Consider the following 24,280-nt stretch of genomic DNA (forward strand, 5'->3'; position numbering starts at 1 on the left):
GAACCGCTTCAACAAACGACAACTACTGAACATCAGATTCCTGACTTCGGACAGGTAAAAACAAAAGCAGCAAGTTTAAAAGTTTTGATAGGTACCATTCTTCACCCTTATCTGAAGCAATAGTGTAACGTAACAACATAGAAAGACACACTATAAAATATAAAATGAAATGGCTTATCTCACCATGCAGTGCATGGTAAATGTGAATATTTGTAAACTTTTTTTCGGACGTGTTAGGTTGGGGAGGGGGTTCTGCATTGAACACGTTTTTAGAAAAACAAAATTGTTTTTGTCGGCCTTCTGCAACACGCTGTGAATCCGGGGAACAATGTACCAATTTGGAATTATTGGTCAACAATAATATAAAATACAAGAAAAACATTTGAAATAGCATAAAACATCCATTATGTCTGATGAATGGTAGTATTTCTATGATGTATGCTCACATTTATTAGACATCATTTACACCACATCTATACTTTTTGCATGTTTATATTCGGAAAATTTTCAGATGCTCTCCGATCAGTCATGTACAACCGATTGCTTGGTAGTGGAAGCTATCAATCATTTGACATGCGCTGTATGGTGACTGGGCAGTTCGGTGTTGGAAAATCAAGTCTAGTCAAGCTTTTAGCAGGTGTTGTCATCCCAGAAGGAAGATACAGCACGGATGGCATTTCCCTCGTTGAAGGTCGATGTGGTCTGGATATAGAAACCAGAAATTGGATCACGATTGATCCAGGTAAGAAAACTCAGTCAAATAATTAAATTTGACTTGAGTGTGTTAAGTGTGTTCATTCCCCCCAATGCATGTGTAGTGTGTGTACATCATGTTTATGTTTTTTTAACATGCAAGCACAAACATGACTGTCCGTTCAAATAATGTTTAAAAGTTGGTCATTGTTAACTCGATAACACTTCAATTTGATAACAATATTTATAGCATGCATAATAATATGTTCATGATTTTCAAACTTTTTCATCAATGAATAATATATAACGCTATAAATATAAAAAAAAAGATGTGGTATGATTGCCAATGAGACAACTCTCCACAAGAGACCAAAAATGACACAGAAATTAACAACTTTAGGTCACCGTACGGCCTGCAACAATGAGCAAAGCTCATGCCGCACAGTCAGCTATTAAACACCCAGAAATGACATTGTAAAACAATTCAAACTAAGAAAACTAACGGCCTAATTTATGTATAAAAAGTGAACGAAAGACAAATATGTAACAAATAAACAAACGACAACCACCTTATTACAGGCTCCTGACTTGGGAGAGGCACATACTTACAGTATGCGGCGGGGTTAAACATGTTAAATACATTGTTCTGATGGACAAAGCTTTAGCCTTGAGTTAAGATTAGTTAAGATTACTTGATCACCTGGTACATTTTTAACTAATTCCACCACAACAAATGCGACTTTTAAACAACAAAATTAATTTATAGCTGCTATATTATTCCCGCCTATTAACCCACATGAATGTGAATGGATCGCTTTTCAAGTTTTATATTATGTGTAAACCTTCAAATGCATCAGCCACCAAATATAATCTTAACAATGGCACATACCTAACAGAATCACCAAATATGAACTGAACGACGTTTTGAAATAAATTGTAAATAGCCAAAATTCCATTTCTACAGTATGAGAGAATGGGAAATGAAGATAGTTTGCAAAAGAGCTGCACATGCAATAAAGAGTTTTGTTAAGCTATCAAAACGAAATTTCAATTGTGAATTTATGACATTTACAACAAATTTTTGGCAGAAGCTTGCTTAATACCAAAAGACAGCTAAATGTTTCCCGTAATTTACTGATAAATGGACTAAGTTAGCCTCTTTTATAATTAACACGCAGAAATTGCCATGTGAATAACTTTTTTCAGTCATCAATAACATTGTCATTCCTTCATAGAATTTTTGGAAATTTGGTCAGAATTTTAGTTTAGAGCAGATTTTTTTTTTAAATGTTAATTTTTTTATTTTTCGTGTATTTAACGTTGTTTGTTTTTTTTTTACATTTAACAAGTAGATACAGTCCGATGTTGAAGATTGTTACACATCAACTACTCTCCTAGAATTTATGAAACTTGGCAGAATTTTTTGTAGGACTAAATGATAATGTCTGAAGCAAACATAAATATTTTTTTTTCATTTTCTTAATATTTTCCTGATAGATGAACTTATTTTTGTTTTATTGCTAACATTTACAGTCTCGAGTTAAACATTTTTGACGTGATAAATTTGTAAAATTTCGTTAATTGAAATGAAAATTTGACAGGAGTTCATTTACAAGACCATGAACTAGCATCTGAAGAAAAAGTTCCTAATTTTTATTAAAATCTGTTATTTACTGATAAATTGGGCTTACTTTTTAAGTCAACATTTCAGTTTCACACTGACAGCAGCGATTGCAGGCGAGACACAGGGTTCTGTGGAACCATTCACAGATTTCTATATTTGATTATATTAAGGAAGACATCTTGAGATGACAATTCTAAGCTTAAAATACCGAAACTCTTTAATAGTGTCGGATCTTTTTAATCCATATATCATGAGTTTGCAGATGTTTTTAATAATAACAAAAAAGATATAATATTATTTTATACAGAAACGTATGATGCCATGGATGTTGTGTATAATAAGGTATTAATGACCACTATAGAAGAAGATGAAAGTCAACGAACAGAAAAACCACACAAACCAGTTAGAAGAATATCAGACGAGACATCTGTAGATGGTCAATATAAAGATAACATCCAAGGTGACAATTCTTCACAACCAAAAGCTAGCAAGTCAATTTTGACCTGTGAGCCCTCTACAAAACAACCAGAATTTTCATCGTTGGCATCCCAGTCGACCTCTAGTGTGCCTAAAAAACAAAAAAATAAACAGAAAATGAAGACGAAAATGACCAAAAAAGAAATAAGAAAGAAAATGGAAAAAGTCCTCAAAAGTGGAAATTATAAAATGAAGGTTGGCCGACTCATCTTCTGGGACTTTGGTGGACAGTATGTCTATTATACAACACACCAGACATTCATGACTTTCAGGGCATTGTTTCTAGTAGTATTTAATGGTAGTGAAGGTTTGAATGAAGAAATTCCTGATGTACTGTGTTTTCCAGGGCAGCACATGACACCAACACCGGCAGGTAAAAAGTATAATCACAAAAATACTGAACTCCGAGGAAAATTAAAATCGGAAAGTCCCTAATCACATGGCAAAATCAATTGCCAAAACACATCAATAACGAATGGACAACAACTGTCATATACCTGACTTGATACAGGCATTTTTAAATGTAGAAGTTTATGGTTGTTAAATTTCTAAAACATCTAATGAAAATGCTACCTCTGTCAAACAGCATTAAAAGAATAAAACTATCTGTCAAAAATTGTCAAAGCAATTAAATTTGAATAGCAATGCGTAACACAGTTGTTGCCACTATAAGGAACGGCTGACCCTTCCTGAGTTCTGAATTTGTTTTTTGGAGGTTCATCTTGATCAATTGTTTGTTTTCTATATAGTATGTTGTGGAATGTTAGTAATTTTATCCTATTTCTTTTTTATCTTAACGAAATCAGTTTTCTTTGGGTTTTTTTTTATGTTTTGTAGTTCAAATTTTGATAATATCGCTATTTACCAAGGCGATTGACTTGATATAGAGTTATACAAAAATAATCATAATATATTTCATATTTTAAGATATTATTAAGAAACTGTATACGTATTTTTATAACTACATCTTGTATTTTAGCTCTATTCTATTTTCAGTTTTCTTACTTCACTGGGTGAACTCAATCCTGACCTATTGTAAGGTGGTGTATGCTGGCATCCCGAAAATCTTGTTTGTGGCCACCCATAAAGACAAAGTTCCAACAGTAAGTGACCTAGACATAAATAATCAATCATCTAAAATACATGACATATTAGCTTTTTTCCCAATGTTCCCTTGACATTTTTTGTGATTATATTCCATTTTGTGCTACTCTATTATAAAAAAAAATATTCAGTCGAGTAGAATAAAAATGTATGACGTCATTAGCCAAGGTCAATGAAGTTGTTTATGAAAATATTGATAAGCAATTTATCAATGGTCTTTCAAACTCTGAGATATTTCTCGGCTTTATTTCATTCAAAGGCCGCTGCTGTGAATTTGGGACTGAACCTCATTCTTTTTGAAATGTCCTTATGTAACAATTACTTTTTCGATATTTTGTTAAGTAATAGTTCCTTATTAATAAAAAATATTTTCATTATAATATACATTATTTGAGGGAAGAACACATTGTATTATAATTATATTAACGGTGCCAATTTTCCGTATCATAATCGTATTTCAACCATAATTCTATTTCTATTCCGTGATGCTAGAGGCCAATATAATTTTAAATCAAAAGCTTATAAAAAATACAAAAAGCTATAAATAAACAAAAACGTATATGGGTAAGGAATCAAATGAATAATTTGTTTTGATTATGCTTGCAATTTTCCATAACATATTCTACAATGAACAAATTCACTTAGCATAAAGTGTACTTTGTATTTATAACTTTTAAACAAAAAGTGTTATTTGTATAGATAAAAATCTATAACAATCTCCATGTTCTGAGAAAGGGTTCATATATGGCTATAAACACAACCAATACATAAACCTACAAAGGTTATGACCTATTGGGGCCGTGGGCTGTTGTCTGCTATTTGGTCAGGTTGTTGTCTCTTTGACATATTCCCCATTTCCATTCTCAATTTTATGATAAAAAATATTCTAACACATAATGTCCTAAAGCTGGTTCATATTACATTGATGTCATGCCATATAAAGATTATTTCCTCATTTGGTCTATTATATTGACAGGAGGATATAGAGACCAGACGTGAACTGTTGTACGGTGAAGTAGATGAATTATTTAAGGACCACGAAGGAAGAAATCATCTTGTCTATGACAAACAAATATTTATCAATGCAACTGATAAAACAGACCCAGAATTCAAAGTACTGAAGGAAACCATCACTGAGCTCACGTTCGACCATCCGTGTTGGGGGGAGAAGATGCCGAACGCTTGTGTCCCCCTTGAATTGGAGATAGCTGAGTTAGTAGCTGAAGGGAAGCAAATTCTGTCTTTAAATGAGTTTGAAGAATTAAATGGCATCAGCAAGGTGTCGGTACTGAGTCCGGGACAACTTAAAGATTTCCTTCATTTTCAGCATTCGCTGGGGAAGATTGTGTACTTTGATAGCATACAACTAAGAGATTATGTTATCATTAACCCTCTTCTCATGGTGGAAGTTATGCGATCTTTTGTGACAGGTATATATCAATTATAAATTAAGAAGCAATCTTTTATTTTTTTGTCTATTGTTGGTATTTGTGTCATTATATATTATTCAATTTTATTACGATCTTACGTTTTGTGCATAGGGTAAGATCCATTTTTTTGCTTTTTTAGTCTGTTTTCATGTTGGATTTCGTTTATTCTGATTTCCTTATGCATTCCATTGTGCGTTTTGTAGTAATTCATATGGTTCCCTCATTTAATTTTTAATTGTCCCACAAATTCGGACAGAACTTTTATCCTCCCCTCTTGTAGTTTACTATTGTCCGAACTAGATGTAATATGTTCTTACTAATTATATTATGACATAAATTATGCTGAGCCTGACTCAGCTAGTATAACCATGTGATTGTGTCGCAATCTCGGCAAATTATAAAGAATAACAACTTGTGTGTGAAGATTGTAGATTATAATTCCACCAGAAATGATACAGGAGTTTTTACACAGTGTGTATTGTTTGGTTAACTGAAAGAAATAAAAATACAATAATTACAATATGTACGAAAGAAATATATGAAAGTTCAATGCAATAATAATATCCAGTCAAAAACGAAAGTAGAATTCTCAGTTCAATTCAAAGTAATAAACAATTACAGTTCATATTTGTTGATTAAACGTGTTTGTCAAGTTAACGGAATTAACGATATATATATTTAACAGTTTAAAATCGATTTGAAACATACTTGACGGTGATTTGTCACAATATCCACAAGAGCAGTTTTGTCGTGGCATCCATTTGCAATAGACAGGCGAGGAAGAGAAAGTAAACGGTAGTGAAAATACGGATAAGTCCAGATTATTTCCGGAAAATATGAATGTCTGAAAATTCATTCCAATAGACTTTATAGTAAATATAATTGCGAATGTGATTCAGAATACTCCCCGTCTGAAATCTATCTGATATCACTATTCCAGAAAGTATAATTACACATATGAATGTCACTATATTAATCCAAAATATATACATATAATTACACTGGGTTGTTCTCTATGAGAAGAATCATGTCCACGATAGGGCGTGTGTAGGTTGTTGCTTTCCCATTAACGATTACTCGCACTTCTGCTTTTCGGACATGCTCGTCTGAACTTTTAAATGAGTTCACTATAATTCCAACGGGCCATTGGGACGGCAAATGTTTTTGTCCTTTAGACGACTGACGTCTCCTTCGATGAGATCACGGCGATCTTCGGTCCATTTTCGTCGTTGTTGTAGTAACGGCAGGTACTCTTTCCTCCAACGGGACCAGAAAACACTGGCAAGAGCCTGTGCTCGTCTCCATTCGGCAAGACATAGATCTCGTTTATCGAATTCTCCAAGATGATCTGAGGTGAATATGTAGTCGGTTTTCTGTGTCAATAACATATCCGGAGTTAATATTAACGGATTCTCTGGGTCTGTTGATACCGGTACCAGAGGTCTAGAGTTCACTATTGCTGAAACTTCTGCCATTAGTGTGTTGAGCACGTCATGTGTTAGGCTTCTTCCGGCTGCTTTAAGAAGCTTAGAATCAAAAATTCTCCTGGTGATACCAATCATTCTTTCCCAGGCTCCACCCATGTGGGAGAATGCGAAAAATCTGAACTTGGCCTCTTATAGCGGCGAATCTCCTGACAGCGTTTATGAAGGCTGAAAAACTCGATTAATTCGATGTGAATAGCTCTTGTCACTAAGCATGTGAATAAAATTGCCCAACGTTTTGAGTTGGCGTATCCACCACGTGTTTTACGTGAAACAGTTGTCAAGGGCCAAAAGGTGTCTATTCCAACGTTAGTAAACGGAGGTGAAGGTTCAAGACGGTCCTCTGGCAAATCAATTTGATACTCGGTTTTTCCTCTGAGTTTGCGGCATGTCACACATTTGTGAATAATAGATGAGATCAAGCGTTTTGCTCCTACGATCCAAAATCCTGCGGATCGAATCGCTCCATCTGTGAAATGGCGACCTTGATGTTTTATCTTGTTGTGGTAGTGTCGAACTTATAATGTCGCTATATGATGGCGTCCTGGGACGATCAATGGTTTCTTTTCACGGAGGTCTAAGTCAGATTTGGCAATGCGGCCTCCTACTCGTAATAGTCCTTGTTCGTCCAAAAACGGATTAAGGTTAGCTATCGGGCTCCGCTTATTAATCTGTGTCTGACGTTTTACACAATCGATTTCATCTCCATAAACTTCATGTTGTGCAGATATTAAGATGAAATTTTTGGCGTTCGAAAAACTATCCAGAGAAGTCACTGATGATGCCTGTTTTGACCCGTGTAAACGGGAGAAACGTTCCAAAAAGGCTATCGCTCGCACAAGTGATGTCCAGTTGGAGAATCGATTGAATCTATCAGTTCCAATACCTTTATACTCTGGTGTAGAAAATGTTTTTGCAACATTAACAGTAGCACGGATTTCTCTATCTTCTTCTGGGTCTATTAGATGGTATATGTCCTCAGAATTCTGTTCTGAGGAAAGAAGATGTTTTCGTCCCAATAACCATTCACTGCTGTGAATTTTATGGGCTGGTACGGACCTTGTTCCCGAGTCTGCGGGATTACGGTTAGTTGGTACATAATTCCATTGACTTGGAGAGCTAAATTTTCTTGTTTTCTCTACTTTATTGGCGACATAGATAAAGAACCTTCTTGTCTCGTTACTGATGTAGCCTAGGACTACTTTACTGTCTGTGTAGAATTTTACGGTGTCTATATGTAAATCTAAATTATCCATGATGGTCTGTGTTATCTCGACTGCTAAAACTGCAGCAGATAGTTCAAGGCGTGGAATAGTATGACCACTTTTTGGTGTAACTTAAGCTTTCCCAAGAATGAAACCTATGTTTGGTTCACCACTACTGTCGGTCGTGCGTAGATATGCAACAGCTGCTATGGCTTTTTCTGATGCATCAGAGAATACATGTAACTCCTTTGTGGCGGTTTTGCTGAGATACGGCACGTAGGTACGTGGAATACGTAATGTTTCGATAGCAATTAGAGTATCTCTCCAAGATTTCCACTCCGCTGCTGTTTCATCAGAGAGAGGTTGGTCCCAATCGACGGTTTTTGATACTATTTTCCTTAATAGGAGTTTCCCTTGAATAATCACCGGAGCCAAAAATCCAAGAGGATCGTAGAGACTGTTTATCGTTGATAAACTTCCTCTTCGAGTGATCGGTTTGTTTTCTGATGATAATTGAAATAAGAAGTTATCAGTGTTTACGTCCCAGCTGAGACCAAGACTACGTTGTAGAATTTGCTGTCGCATTCTAAGTCTAGATCTTTAAGATTTGAAGCCAAATCACTGACATGAAATGCAGACATAACTTCCGCACAATTAGAGGCAAACTTGTGAAGACGTAAGTTTCCATATTTTGCTAATGCTTGCTGTGTGTCCTTCATGAGCTTAACAGCTTCATCTTTAGTAGGACATGACGTTAGACCGTCGTCGACATAGAAGTCTCTTGTAACAAAGCTAGTCACGTGACTGCCAAATTCTAGTTGTGATGCTTGAGCGGCTTTTTGGAGTCCAAGCGTAGCAACGGCAGGTGACGGACTATTTCCGAAAACATGAACTCTCATGCGGTATTCGACAAGGTTCTCCTGTAGGTCATTGTCTTTATGCCATAAAAATCTCAGGTAATTTCGGTGGTCTTTTCTGACCACAAAGCAGTGAAACATATGTTGAACGTCTGCAGTTACTGCGACCATTTCTTTCCTGAAACGCAGCAGTACTCCCAAGAGATCATTGGTCAAGTCTGGACCTGTAAGCAGGACGCTGTTAAGTGAAACTCCGTTACATTTGGCGGAAGAATCAAACACACCTCTTATCTGATCGGGTTTCTTAGGATGATAAACACCAAACAATGGCAAATACCAGCACTCCTCATGTTCATGCAATGGTGGAGCGAGCTCTGCATGATTATTGTCTAGGATCTTACTCATAAATGTAAGAAAGTGTTCCCGCTTAACTGGGTTTCTATTCAGACTGGTGTCTAACATATAAGCACGATGAAGAGCTTGTTGTCTGTTGCTTGGCAATTGTTGTCTTGGCACTCGGAACGGCAACGGTGCTACCCAACTTCCTTCCGAGTCTCTCACAAATTCGTTGTCCATCTGCTTCATGAACATTTTGTCCTCATATGACTGTCCAGGCTTATCATCGTCCCTTGTTTTTTCAAAGAGTGGCGATTGTAAATCTTTCGTTACAGGGTCTGTGTAGTTTTCCCGGATGTCAAACTTGCTTGTGCAAGGTTGAAAGGCTGAAGGTTGTCCTGTAGGTAAAATGTTGGTTATTTTGACATTTAACTCAAGAGGCACATGCTGCTTGTTAATGCAGGTTTCTCCTATCACTACCCAACTCAGTTTCAATTGTTGTGTATATGGAGTTCTGGGTAGTCCTATGCGCTGGTCGAGGACATGGTGTGCCTCTATAAGGTCTCTGCCAATTAAGAGAAAAATTTGGCAAGTTTCCTCTATTGGTGGAATGCTACCCCTAAGTTCTTTTAAATGAGGGTGATGCATTGTTACTTCAGGAGTAGGTATTTCGTCCCTATTATTTGGAATATGATCACATTCAATCAGTACAGGAAGGTCAAACTTGTCATTACCATTGATTGATTCCATGACAAAACCTCTTCCTCTTTTCCCGGAAGTTACTACTTTGCCGGAGCATGTTGATAAAGTATAGTTCTCCGGTTTATCTTTGACATCGAAAAGATTAAAGAATTCGGGCGATGCTAGTGACCGATTGCTTTGGTCATCAATGATGGCGTACATGCGAATAACTTTGTCCTGGTTATCTTTGTGATAAACATTCACAGGAAGTATTTTAGCACAAGATTTCCCGCTATATGTATCTTTGCAGATCTCAGTACAGGTAGAGTTCACTGAGGTTGATTTAGTTTCAACGGTTTCTGTTGGCTCCCCGCCGTAGGCTGGCTTAGACGAGCTATACTGAGAACTTGCAGGTAGTGTGTTGTTTACTTCCACATTCTTTACAACTTATGCGTGCATTGCATTCCCGGCTCCTGTGTGTTGTAGAATCACAACACTTGTAACATACATTGTTTTCTTTTAAAAGACCTTTACGCTCCTCTATTGACTTGGCTCGGAACGCTTGACATTCATTTAAGGAATGATTTGTATTGTGCAGGATACAAAGACCTTGTTTGCTGGAGTCTCCAGATTGCTGCTCAACCGCTGTTTTATGAGTACCAACTTTAGTCTTGGGGTAAGACGTGAACCTTGGCGCAGCACCTTTTGTATTTGGTGTGACTTTTGACCCAAAGATGAATCCGGGATCGTTTTTAATTCTACTGATTTCACTGATGAATGCAGATAGCTGTAAAAGGAGTAAAGGCAGAGCCGTGGTTAGATTTGTATCTAGACGCCCTTGTAATCCACTTTTCATGAAGTCCATATGGTAGTTTCTCAATGACAGGGTTTATTCCGGTCGGTAAATCATTCAAAATAAGCTAGCAGACATCCCAGCTTGGGATTTTCCTTTTGGTATTCTATTTCTGATAGAATGTCAGATAGTTCATAAAGACGTGCGTTGTCCTTATTCGTCAAGGTTGGGAATTTGTCAAGTTTACTCCGGAGAGAGGCTTCCAACATTTCTGGAGCACCATACCGCTCGTCAAGCCTCTTCCATAATCTTTGTATACCTATTGTAGGATTATTGGCGTTCGACGCTCTTATGCTTATGGCATGTTTAGCAGACTCAGGACCAAGCCACTTGATCAATAAATCAATCTGTTCCGAGTCAGATACTTGTAACTCGTCTGTCACATTTTTAAAGCTTGCTTTCCATGTATGGAAGGATTCTGCCCGATCGTTAAAGCTTGTTAATTGGGAGAAAAGCAGGTCTTTACGCAGGAGAAATCTAGTAATCTCCGATGTAGGGTTGATTTGTTGCTGGTGTGCAACAGGGATTTCTTCTTTTACACCTTGCTTTTTGTTTTCAGCAAGGATCTCATCTGAAAGGCCTAGTTTTTGTATGCCGGTTACTATTCCCAGATCTGGGATAAAGGTAACTTCCGGTGACTTAGTATCGGAAGGCAAGACAGCAGATGTCTGTGACGGCAAGTTCAGCGCCACGGATTGCACGAACGCTGGTGCTTCATGACTCAGCTCAATTTTAACAGGAATTTGTTTTTTCTTTTGAGGTCCTGTTACTTCCTTTACAGCGGTTGATACAGGAAGTTTATTGACGAAATCTTGCACACGCTGGAGCGGGTCTTCCTTTTTGTCAGGGAGATCGCTAAACGCTTGGCTGTCATCGTATTCCAGGATGCGAGCCTCGGCTTCTGCGGCTGCAGACTCTCTGCGTGCTTCTAGAAGGTTTAACTTGGCCTTTAGCTCGACTTTTTCTCGGCTTACACGTGCAGCCTCTTGTTTGATTTGTGCTTTTCTGCGTATGGCCTCTTGTTCTGCCTCATGTTCCATTTTAGCCTTTGAACGTGCGGCTTCTTGTTCCATTTCGGCCTTTTTAAGTGTGGCTTCCTGTTCAATTATAGCTCTTTTGCGTGCAGCTTCCTGGTTCATCTCAGACTTTTTGTGTGCTGCTTCTTGTTCAATTATAGCTCTTTTGCGTGCAGCTTCCTGGTCCATCTCAGCCTTTTTGTGTGCTGCTTCTTGTTCCATTTCAGCCTTTTTGCGTGCTGCTTCCTGTTCCATTTTAGATTGTCTGAACAGGGCTTGTTCCTCTAACATTGCCTCTTGTTGTAGCTAGGATAAGTGAATGTTGTTCAACAAAGGCTATTTTTGATTTAGCGGCCTCTGCTTTGGCACGCTTCCTCCGTGCTAGACTTGACATGTCTGACACGTTAGAGCTACCCCTGTGTGAGGTTTTCTTACCCTTTGAGGTCTTTGTTTTAGTGGATTTGGCCTTTGTTAGGGCGAGACGATGCTCGTGTAGTTTTTCCATAACCAGTTCCACTTTGGACAGACGAAAATCCAAAGAGAGTTTACATGCATCAATTTCTTTTTGACTCTCCAATGTTCTGGTCCTTTTCAGAAAGTCTAGGTATTCATCTGTGAGCCTACGATAATTATTACAGGCTTTAACAAGTTTGTCCTGGGCTGTTAGGAGTTGCTGGAGCTCGTTAGGAGGCATTGTGACTTCCAATAACTGGGATTCAATGTCTGTCCAGAGAGCCTCTTGTTCCTGACAGAACTTGTCACGTTTTTCAGTGAAAGCTCCTTTTCCTTTTTCCGTGAGGTCACGTACTCGCCTAGCCTCGGGATTTTCATCTGACTGTGTTGTATTAGACGGATTTTCTAATAGTTCAGGGACATCTCCCTCTGGGGGCTGAATCTATTCTTGTTGTTCCACATGACTGGGATCCATGTTGACTCAACGTTGTTAGGTTGCTGCCTAGTACACACAGGATATGTAGTCCACTGTCAGTGTGAAGGTATGTACGTTGCTACGTTGTCGTTCCTTGTCTGGATATGTAAAGACAGGTTGTCGTCAATTTACTATGCTGAGCCTGACTCAGCTAGTATAACCATGTGATTGTATCGCAAGCTCGGCAAATTATAAAGAATAACAACTTGTGTGTGAAGATTGTAGATCATAATTCCACCAGAAATGATACAGGAGTTTTTACAGAGTGTGTATTGTTTGGTAAACTGAAAGAAATAAAAATACAATATTTACAATATGTACGAAAGAAATATTTGAAAGTTCAATGCAATAATAATATCCAGTCAAAAACGAAAGTAGAATTCTCAGTTCAATTCAACGTAATAAACAATTACAGTTCATATTTGTTGAATAAACGTGTTTGTCAAGTTAACGGAATATATATTTAACAGTTTATAATCGATTTGAAACATACTTGACGGTGATTTGTCACAATATCCACAAGAGCAGTGTTGTCGTGGCATCCATTTGCAATAGACAGGCGAGGAAAAGAAAGTAAACGGTAGTGAAAATACGGATAAGTCCAGATTATTTCCGGAAAATATGAATGTCTGAAAATTCAATCCAATAGACTTTATAGTAAATATAATTGCGAATGTGATCCAGAATATAAATAATGCACAGTTGGACGGCAAACGATGTAATGGCTTCTAAGGTCAAGACATTGGTCACGTGATAAAAGGTCAGAGTTTACGATTGTTTTGTAAACGTGCATGCCTCGTGGTTTTTGGACTCGTATTGACTTATTTGTACACGTCACGTACATTAATAAAAAACCAAAGTGGTCAATTCTGAACCCCGGATACGCAATTGTGTCAGCTTATTCGTGGCGAAGCGGAGATCAAAGGGAGATAACTCGGTACGCGCATCGTTGGATATTGCAAGTTCACAACAGTAAATTCGAGTAAAATTAATGATTGCAGATATATTTCGACGATTTCTTGAATAATTTTTCAATATTCCATGTTCTTCTACTGTTGTAACATTAAAATAGTTATGGAAAGGTTGAATATAACATTTTGTTCAAGTACTTACAGGTTATTGAACACTTCCAAAGAAGAAAATTATACATTTAACTGACTTTTCTCTGAAACTTGGACTTATTGTATATTCTCAAACACCTTTTGGTAGATAGAAGGATACAAGAAGGGTTTATCAGTCATTTGTCAGCAGAACCTGTGTAACAATAGAATTGAACTTTTCATTACATTGAAACAAAAATATGGAAAAAAGGAAACATGGTCTTCAAAATTGTGAACATTACCATTGAATGAAAATAAAATCAATTTGCAGTGGACAGAAGTACATGTACAATTTTTGTTTTATCATATCTGCTTTAAGATACAGTGGTGGATCCCAGGTGGTCTGGAGATTGGAACCTCCTCTTTTTATGGAATATTAATGCATTTGAATGGGATCATATAGGATCATATAGTTGGAACCCTCCTTTTTATCCTTGTTTGAGAACAGTGGTTGAGAATACCACCACCAATGTTTAAAATTGTCTGGATTCACCCTGAGATAAGAAACTATATAAGATGTACAAGTTCTATAGCTTGCCTTAATCAAGAGAAAAAAATCTGAACACCCAAAGAACCACAAAGGGATTTAAAACATTATAATCAACACAAAGATAACTGAAAAAAGCTGTATTGCAATCTGAGATCATGCAGATCTCATCATTTCTATCATTTGTATTATTTCAAGTTTTGCTTCATTTTTTTTTCCTTCTTACATTTGAATTCAAAAGTCCTGCAATTAACCAACTGTTGAGTCCTTTCAATTAAATTATTGATTGAATAATAAGCTAAGCTAACCAGTAAATAAAGTTTGAAAATGCTTTGTTAAAATAAAATAGTGGTATTATGTCATAAAATATACTGAATCAACTTCAAATTTAATCCAAATTCATATTTTCCTGCCCTAAAATGCACAGTCAATTGAACTACAAAAACAAAAACCTGAGACTACTACAATGTATAACATAGAGATTGGTCACTTCCCATGTTATAGTAGTCTCAGACAAAAACAAAACTGACTTAAATACAGTATGTTCAGATTTTTTTTTTTTAAAGGACAACAATGAGATATTTATTATTCTGATATCAGAAATAATCTCATAGTATCAAATCAGAATTTCAGTTCTTAGAATTGAGATAATCAATTTAATCACATTATTTACTTTTATATAAAAAAATCTCATGATATTATCTGGATTTACAATCATCATGATCATTGACTAAGCTTGTCAACATCTCACTTACTTTAAATGCTTTTAAAAGTTAACCTGTCAGTACTAAAATAAAGAGATGTGGTAATAAAAGATAAGATATATGTTATGTTATTCCAATTAAAAGGCCCATGAAGAGCAAAGTAATGTATTTAATGATTTTTATAATTGACACAATAATGTTGATATAAATCAGATAAATATGAATATAACCAAATCCATGTTTAGATATTAAACCACAGCCAGATCAGAGCCACACATATATTAGAAAAAAGGCACATAACAATTATATATTCTACATGTATTAACAGGCAAATATTCTCAAAGTCTTAATTAAAACAATATCTGCACTTTATTGATAGTTTTCTGAGCTTAAAAAATTTATTTTAAATTGCAACACTTTTCAATACCTCTAGGTTTTCTTGAATAAAAAGCCAATTAAATTTGGCACTTGTGCTTAACTTTTCAAAATTTTTACAACTTATTATTGTATTATCATTAAATTCTTTTCTTAAAAAGTTATAAAGGGGAAACTGACATAAATATGGTATAATTGCCAATGAGATAACAGTCTAGAAACTTATCACCAGAGTCCAAGTGTCTGTTAGCAGTGACAGTTAAATTACAAGTCACTTTACATAAATGTACATCAACAATGAATAAATTCCGTTGTTTTCAGGCAAATGAGGAATATAAGAGTAACAATAGCTTTTGTCTTACTACATGTACAAGAGAATAATAGAAATGATAATATAAATAAGGAAATATCAGAGACAAAAAAGACAGGACTAAGCCACTGGACTACAGGGGCGTAGCTAGAAAGAAACGATGTGGAAGCAACTACCGCCGAGCGGAGCGATGCGAAAAAATTTTGGGACCCTATATATTATGCAGAATTTTTTATTTTTTTCGGTTTTCGGTCATAGGACGGTTAAAAGAGGAGCTATATGTAGATAAAAATTTATGAATGTAAAACTATTAATAAATCTTCTGAATATAGTAATACATAAACAACACATATTTGTGATACAGAATTTACTCAAAATTGTCCAAAATCTGCTCTTCGGGTCTGGGCAGAAACAAACTTCTCTATTACTTTGTCAACATTCACACTGAAATCCCGATGAATATGCAGTAATGCTATGTATCTTTCGTTGTTCATTGTTGATCGTACATTTGTTTTCAATTACATACGTAGTACCGTGACCGTGATAGATCTCAGGGCCATCATGGCATGGTAGCACTTGCGAGATGTTATCAACCAGCGTACGTGTTCGGCATCGAGCGACCTCCCAATTGAATTCGTCAAAATTACATGCTAGGTCAGTTTCGTATGTTTCAGACAATATTGAGATTTGTTCGTTTGTGATATTTCCTACAACACGATGAAGCAGATACAACACAAAGAAGCGATTTTCTGATAACTTGACGCGACTCCACTCTCCAGTTGCCTTATCATATGGTCTATGAACGCAAAAAATAATGAGACTTTCCAATACTGTTTTGGCGTGGTTGCAGGGTGATTGGCTCCGGTAGTCTGTCAACCACATCGCCTCGGCATATTTTCAACGATATCGAAGGGATCTGATAATTCTAATGCCGATTGGTACATCTCATTCCAAACTGATGAACTGTACACTGTAAAATGTGCTCCAAAACTACATATCTTAGACTGAGTATTACAAATTCAAAAGTAAAAATCTTGTAAAAGATACAAGTAACCTTCCGATTTTGTCATAATCTCAAAAAAAAAAAATATTTTGAAACCAAATGTCGTTTTTTAATGATATTTCATCAATTAAAAAAAGTGACAACATAGGTGTTTCCTTTAACATTCAATTTATAAATTTTTATTTTGCCTTTTCTTTTTTTGCATGCCGAATCAATGTGCACGCAACTTCGGAGCTACGATCTTTTTCTTAATAAACAGCTTCATCAACACTTGTAACTAGGTTGTCAAACTAATATCCGGGATAGACGGAAAAGACACCAACAGTCTCCGATTCCGATTGACCAACTCATCTCTCTCTTCTGCTTTTTTTTTTTTTTTTTTTTTTGTGAAAACGACGTGGATGCACGTGCTGTCGTGCCTCCGGGTAGCTACGTCCCTTACTAATCCTTATAGGAGCTGCTGTATACTTAGAAAAAATGATGTTGAGGACTTGGCCCCATAAATCAGCATTTTAGACATTACATTATGGTCAATTGCAATCTGCTCTATTTGTTCTAACCTATAATGAGTATCAAAATTTATACCTAGGGTGGAAATTAAACCCATGTATGTTCATTTACTCTATTGTTCTTTGTGTACATACAATGTACATGTATATGAAATATATCAAATGCAAAAGAAAATGCTGTAATGTAAATATGGTAATCTGTAAACATCATTACACCCTCATTATTTAAAGTCCTAGTAAAGGAAGTCCTTGCACCTAGCTAGACGTGTTTCTTAGGCAAGATGTATTATATAACTATTGAAAGTATAACACGATAAAGGTTGTAAGTATATAGTAACATCAACGTGCAATTAAGGTAAATAAACTATCAAACATAAACAATCTACCACGTGTTTGTCTGCTGTGCTTGAATTCAAAACGACCCATCAGGCTTATTTACACGATTTTTTGCTAAAGCAGACAGTTAAACATGTCTGTTTACCTTATCAGGTCTGTTAAGAATGGATTTGCTGTTATGACTTGTGAATTGCATGGAAATTTAATGAAGAAAACATTGATTTTTACCGTAACTTTTGAATACACAACATTCCCAAGGTATCCCCACAAAACACATGGCTTCTTTGTAACGATGGCTGGTAACGTGTAGCCACTTTCTAACGGTAAATGTGATTGGATGATCTTCAAAGATCAATAATAAAATTGCTAATAAATGATTGGATACGAAATTGTGTCAGATTATGAATAGAGGAAAAAATGTAAACATTGAAATCCGCCATTTTGACGTAGGAAACAAACTAATTTTCAATCTTAGATTAAAGGACATTGCGCACATTGCCAGCGTATCATGCATAACCAGTCATCTGCAAATATATCTTTCAATTGTTTTTTACACTTACTTTTCTATGTTTTAGTTAACTTTAATTTACTACAGAACGGGACATCGTTCTCAAAGATGCCGTAGAAAAAAATATAGGGGGCGCTGTTTGTGGGCGTAAACATTTTACATACGGGTCCTTTTTGTGTCGACAACTTGACCTTTATCTGTCAGATTCAGGCGTTTGTCGTCCAACTGATTCAGCCATACGCTTTTCTTTGAACCAGAAAAATAAACATGAAAAAATATGTTTTAATTAATGACTATCAAGTAATCACAAAGTAATTATAAGAAACTTGCATTAAATTTTGCATGCATAATAGGTCAATACAATATTAAATGAACATAAACAAGCGTGTTGCCTTAAAGGTACACTACCTGTCAATTTCATGTTCACTGATTTCACTAAAATAATCATATTGGATTTATAACAATGTAAAACATGTATCCAAACTATTGAAAGTCTTAAATAAACAGTTTACAGGTCGTAATCTTGATAATATGTAGCTTCATTTCGTGTGTATGTTAGTCTAGATACCATTTAATTATCTATCGAATTGACCCCCGAATACCACCGATAACCATATAAGGAATATAAACATAACTATAGATATAAATAGATTAAGCAACTCGTACAATTTTTCATGGTCTGTTTAATTTCATATTATAGATTAAAAATATATGTTTTTCATCGTTTTCACTTGTATAATAATTTTTTTTGTGGATCGAATCAGTCCATCAAATGATCAACCTTTGTTAGCTAAGGGGTTAAATTGAAGTTCACACGAATACGCAAGTGAATAATTCACCATCAAGGTTTCTTCGCTAATGTTGACAAAATTTAACCATTCTGGCTGCTAAAAAGGAATAATTATTTTTCTATTTCTATTTATTAATGATTGAACAAAAAAAATCAAACTTTATATTTTTTATATATCAGGTAGCTAGTGACACTTGGACATACCATAAATAGATGATTTATGAGTTTCTCAAATAAAATAGAAGATAACTCGCAAGTTTTAACTGCTTTTGTTGACTTTACCAGAGTACATTGTTATATCTAAGTCAAGTAAATTTCTTTATAAATTTAAACCAGATGCTCCGCAGGACGCAGCTTTATACGACCGCAGAGGTTGAACCCTGCACGGTTGGGGCAAGTATGGACACAACATTCAAGCTGGATTCAGCTCTAAATTATGATTGTGATTAAATAGTTGACACAGCATACATGTAGGTTTCTGACACAGAATGAATGTGGTCTAATGAACTTAAAATTTTTGTTTTGCCTTTGAGCATTTCACTATGCTGTTGAATATTAATCCTCTCAATAAAATGTTTGAAGAAATTTTCTTTTTATTTATGAAATCTGAAATGAGAAAAATTGACTACTCATTTAAATACATCATAAAATATTATAATGTAAAAAAAGTGCTTGTTATCACTGAATGGTAAAGATTGTTTTAATTTATCATGTGGTAGTAAAAGTGAATATACATTGTATATTGTATAAAACAGTAATTTAAGTTGATTCAACTACTATTCTGGACAAAGAAAGATAACTCCAATTGAAAATTCCTTGCTATTGCGCAATATTGTGCAATTAGATATTTCTTGCTATTGCGCAATACTGTGCAATTGAAAATACTTGCTATTGCACAATACTGTGCAATTGAAGATTTCTTGCTATTGGGCAATACTGTGCAATTGAAAATTTCTTGCTATTGCTGACTACTGTGCAATTGAAAATTTCTTGCTATTGTACAATACTGTGTAATTGAAGATTTCTTGCTATTGCTGAATACTGTGCAATTATAAATTTCTTGCTATCTTAATATAATAATTTCAGATCCTAATTTGAACCAACTTGAAAACTGGGCCCATAATCAAGAATCTAAGTACATGTTTTAGATTCAGCATATCAAAGAAGCCCAAGAATTTATTTTTTGTTAAAAAATTAAGAACCTACATACACAGTTAGATTTGGCATATCAAAGAACCTCATTTATTCAATTTTTGATGAAATCAAACAAAGTTTAATTTTGGACCCTGATTTGAACCAACTTGAAAACTGGGGCAATAATCAAAAATATTAGTACATTTTTAGATTCAGCATATCAAAGAACCCCAAGGATTCAATTTTTGTTAAAATCGAACTAAGTTTAATTTTGGACCCTTTGGACCTTAATGTAGACCAATTTGAAAACGGCACCAAAAATTAAGAATCTACATACACAGTTAGATTCAGCATATCAAAGAACCTATATTTTTTAATTTTTGATGAAATCAAACAAAGTATAATTTTAGACCCTTTGGGCCCTTATTCCTAAACTGTTGGGACCAAAACTCCAAAAATCAATCCCAACCTTCCTTTTATGGTCATAAACCTTGTGTTTAAATTTCATAGATTTATATTTACTTATACTAAAGTTATTGTGCAAAAACCAAGAAAAATGCTTATTTGGGCCCTTTTTGGCCCCTAATTCCTAAACTGTTCGGACCTTAACTCTCAAATTCAATCCCAACCTTCCTTTTGTGGTCATAAACCTTGTGTTTAAATTTCATTGATTTCTATTTACTTATACTAAAGTAATTGTGCGAAAACCAAGAATAATGCTTATTTGGACCCTTTTTTGGCCCCTAATTCCTAAACTATTAAAACCAAAACTCCTAAAATCAATCCCAACCTTCTTTTTGTGGTCATAAACCTTGTGTTAAAATTTCATAGATTTCTATTTACTTTTACTAAAGTTAGAGTGGGAAAACTAAAAGTATTCTGACGACGACGACGACGACGACGCAGACTACGACGCCAACGTGATACCAATATACGACCCAAAAAAAATAATTTTTGCGGTCGTATAAAAATTAGTAATGAAAATTAATTGCTCAGAAAGTATTTTACCTTTTTATGTTTTTGTAGACAGAGGATTCTGGCCTCAGAAAAGGAGAATGCAGGAAATTTTCAGAGAAATGTCAGAAAGTGGAATCATATGCCGTGAAGACCTGTATCAGATTTGGGCACAAAAGGACTTTAGGGCAATTTTACCATTCAAAGAGTTTATATTCAACCTCCTCATTCATTTAGATATTTTGACAGAGCAACGGAGATATGATACATTTACTGGAAGTCGGTTACCAGTAGAGAAATTCTTTGTTCCCTGTATGGTTACAACAAGAAATACCACAAGCTTCATGGACAAAGAGTGCACAGCAGAGAGAGCTATATGTTTAGCATTTGTTTTCAAAGGTTCTGTTATACCACCAGCATTACCTAATCGTCTGATAAGCGCATGTCTGAGCATGTGGACTGTGAAGACATATGAAGGAAGAAAGCTACTCTTTTCGGGATTTATTGTAGTATCAGTTGACAAGTCACATGATATTGTTGTGTGTGTTGAAGGCAACAAGATTATACTTTATATAGTCCATAGAACCTCTGCTGGGCTTATTGTCGCAGATATTGCCACTGGAATTAAGGAATGTTTGGTTTCAACCATGGAAAGAATTTCAGAGTTCTATCGGTCCACAATTCATGTAAAAAGTGGCCATGAATCACCTTTCCATATTGAATATTCATGTTCCCAACTGAAATGTTTCATCAGTGAAGAGGAAGCTTTGCTGACCAATGAATGGGTTTGTGACGAACATAACATAACACACAGAGCAGGAAACTGGGTTATTTGGTACCAAGATAAGGTATACATACATACATATACATACATATATATAGACAATAACTGTTTAGTGTCTTTAAATATCAGCTGTATTTGTACGAGGCTAGGAAACAAGGTGTATGCGAGCTTTTAGCGAGCTACTACACCTGTTTCGGGCCGAGTACAAATACAGCTGATATTTAAAGACACTAAACAGTTATTGTTTTTATCCTGCAATTAATTCTGTATATTGTTTGTGTTTTGAAAGACACAAAAACTAACATATTTAGCATTTATTTTCGATTTGTAATCCCTTGAGGCCCGCGTAGTAATATCAAAATCACACATTACGCTGAAGACGGGTTCGCAAAAAAAGAATCTCGAATGGTCAACAATAATACATCGCTCAAGGTGAATTATTATCTATTTTAACATAACAACTAATTTCAACAGTAAAAACAAATAACAAAACATTGTCAAATTTGAAACAGAAGTGTACGAGTTGTCCTACGCTTCAGACTTGACATTCACTTAAAAAATGGAAAACAACACGTTTTATAATTTATTGCGTCCGAAGCGCTTTTCTGGATTTACCTTCATCAGGAACGCTCAAAGCCAAACATTTGAAATCCGAAGATGTATAAGTACCGAAAATCGTTGAAGAGCTTTATGGATGCTGAAATTGACATGGTTGATTTTGTAACACAATCATACACATTCAAGTTTAAATCGACAATTGTCATCGTCATTGGAATGCAACTGGAATACACATTCTGAGGTCACACAGGTTCAAACAATACTCAGTCCGGCAGTGGGCGGAGCTTTAAAGCGATATCTGTATAGTATGTATACAGATACAGCATAGCGATATCTGTAGGGCTGTATCTGTATAGAAGGACACCCAATTGCAGGATAAATATATATATTAAATATTTGGAACAGCCAGAAATTAAACAAATTCCATATCAATTCAAAGAAAATACAACAATAAGAGACTCCGGTTTCAAACAAGAAGTAAGTAGGAAACATAACCAATTATAAACTAATGATAAAACGTTAGTTTTATTTTCAGACTGAGTTGTATAACCTCTTAAACTTTTTTTCATATTATAAAAAGAAGATGTGGTATGCTTGCAAATGAGACAACTCTCGTCAAAAGAGCAAATGACATAGGTGTTAACAACCATGGGTCACCGTATTACATGAGAAGTGGTTTCTGTGTCTAAAACAACCATAATCATTGATAGTTTTTCTGTTGGTTTGTTTTTGGTGTTTCAATTTTATATTGCTAAAAATTTTTAAACCGTTTTGACAGGGTAATTGTTTTTATGTACTAATGCCTTATATTTTATTTTTTCAACCTTTATAATCTGATCTTGTACAATTCCACTTTGTCATTTTGAATTTCAAAGTTATAATAATTTGTATATATTTCATTTCTATAGAGAAACGAACAGTGTGTTGAGAACTGTCCAGGTAAGTATAATTAATAAAAAAGAATATGTGGTATGATTGCAAATGAGACAACTCTCGAAAAGAGACCAAAATGACACAAAAATTTTAAAACAACTATAGGTCATCGTACAGCCTTCAACAATGAGCAAAGCCTATACCGCTAGTCAGTTATAAAATGCCTCGAAATGAAAATGTAAAACAATCTAAACGAGAAAACTCGTTAGTTGTGTGATTGTATTTATGTATCTCAAAAGTGGTACCTAATTTTGATCTGTGTTTAAGAGATTTGACCAAAAAAAAACACAAGAAAGTAGTAATCATTTAAGTATAATCTTTTTGCATATGTCGAAATTAGGAGATGCATAATGAATACATTATGAAAATCATATAAAGATACGAAAAACTACAGATTATCGTACGGCATTAACACATGAGCACAGGCATTTTATTGGATATAGTGACGAAATGTGAAGCAATCTAAAAGAGAAGTCTATTTGCAAGGCAACACTGTTATCTGAAGATATTGAATACTGTAGACAGCAACTAACAAAATACACTGATCTAAATGTATCTGATATAGAGCATACACATTGAAAAATTCTTGTTTGTAAAAACTGTAAAAAATATCTTTCGTTGAGAACCATGTGAAAATTTACAGAGTATTATTTTATGTCAAGCTGATTTCTATTCCATATATTCATTGGCTCTTTCGTCCATTTTGCAACGTTCTGACAATGTTGTAGACATGTTTAGAAAGGGGATGAAATAGTAGGCTATAGATTAAATATTAAAAAAAAGATATGGTATGATTGACAATGAGACAACTGTCCACAAGTGACCAAAATGACACAGACATTAACAACTATAGGTCACCGTACGGTCTTAAACAATGAGCAAAGCCCATACCGCACAGTCAGCTATAAAAGGACCCGATATAACAATGTAAAACAATTCAAACTAGAAAACTAACGGCCTTATTTTGTATAAAAAATTAACGAAAAACAAATATGTAACACATCAACAAACGACAACCACTGAATTACAGGCTCCTGAATTGGGAAATGTATGCTTCTAGGTATGTGTTATGCTTTGTTTTGTAACAATGATTATTTTCAGGTTTAA

The 24,280-nt window shown here is 35.1% G+C and overlaps 1 protein-coding gene across 1 annotated transcript; it reads left to right on the plus strand.

The window, feature by feature from the left end:
* The first annotated feature begins 515 nt into the window (after window positions 1–515).
* LOC143053757 (uncharacterized) lies at window positions 516–24,280 on the plus strand. Its single transcript, XM_076226535.1, has 6 exons — window positions 516–742; window positions 2,625–3,167; window positions 3,791–3,897; window positions 4,875–5,328; window positions 20,971–21,746; window positions 24,275–24,280. The coding sequence occupies exons 1-6, from the start codon at window positions 529–531 to the stop codon at window positions 24,278–24,280; spliced, it is 2,100 nt and encodes a 699-aa protein (XP_076082650.1). The 5' UTR covers window positions 516–528.

This window comes from Mytilus galloprovincialis, chromosome 12 (assembly GCF_965363235.1).
Source record: "Mytilus galloprovincialis chromosome 12, xbMytGall1.hap1.1, whole genome shotgun sequence".
NCBI classification, from domain to species: Eukaryota; Metazoa; Mollusca; class Bivalvia; order Mytilida; family Mytilidae; genus Mytilus; species Mytilus galloprovincialis.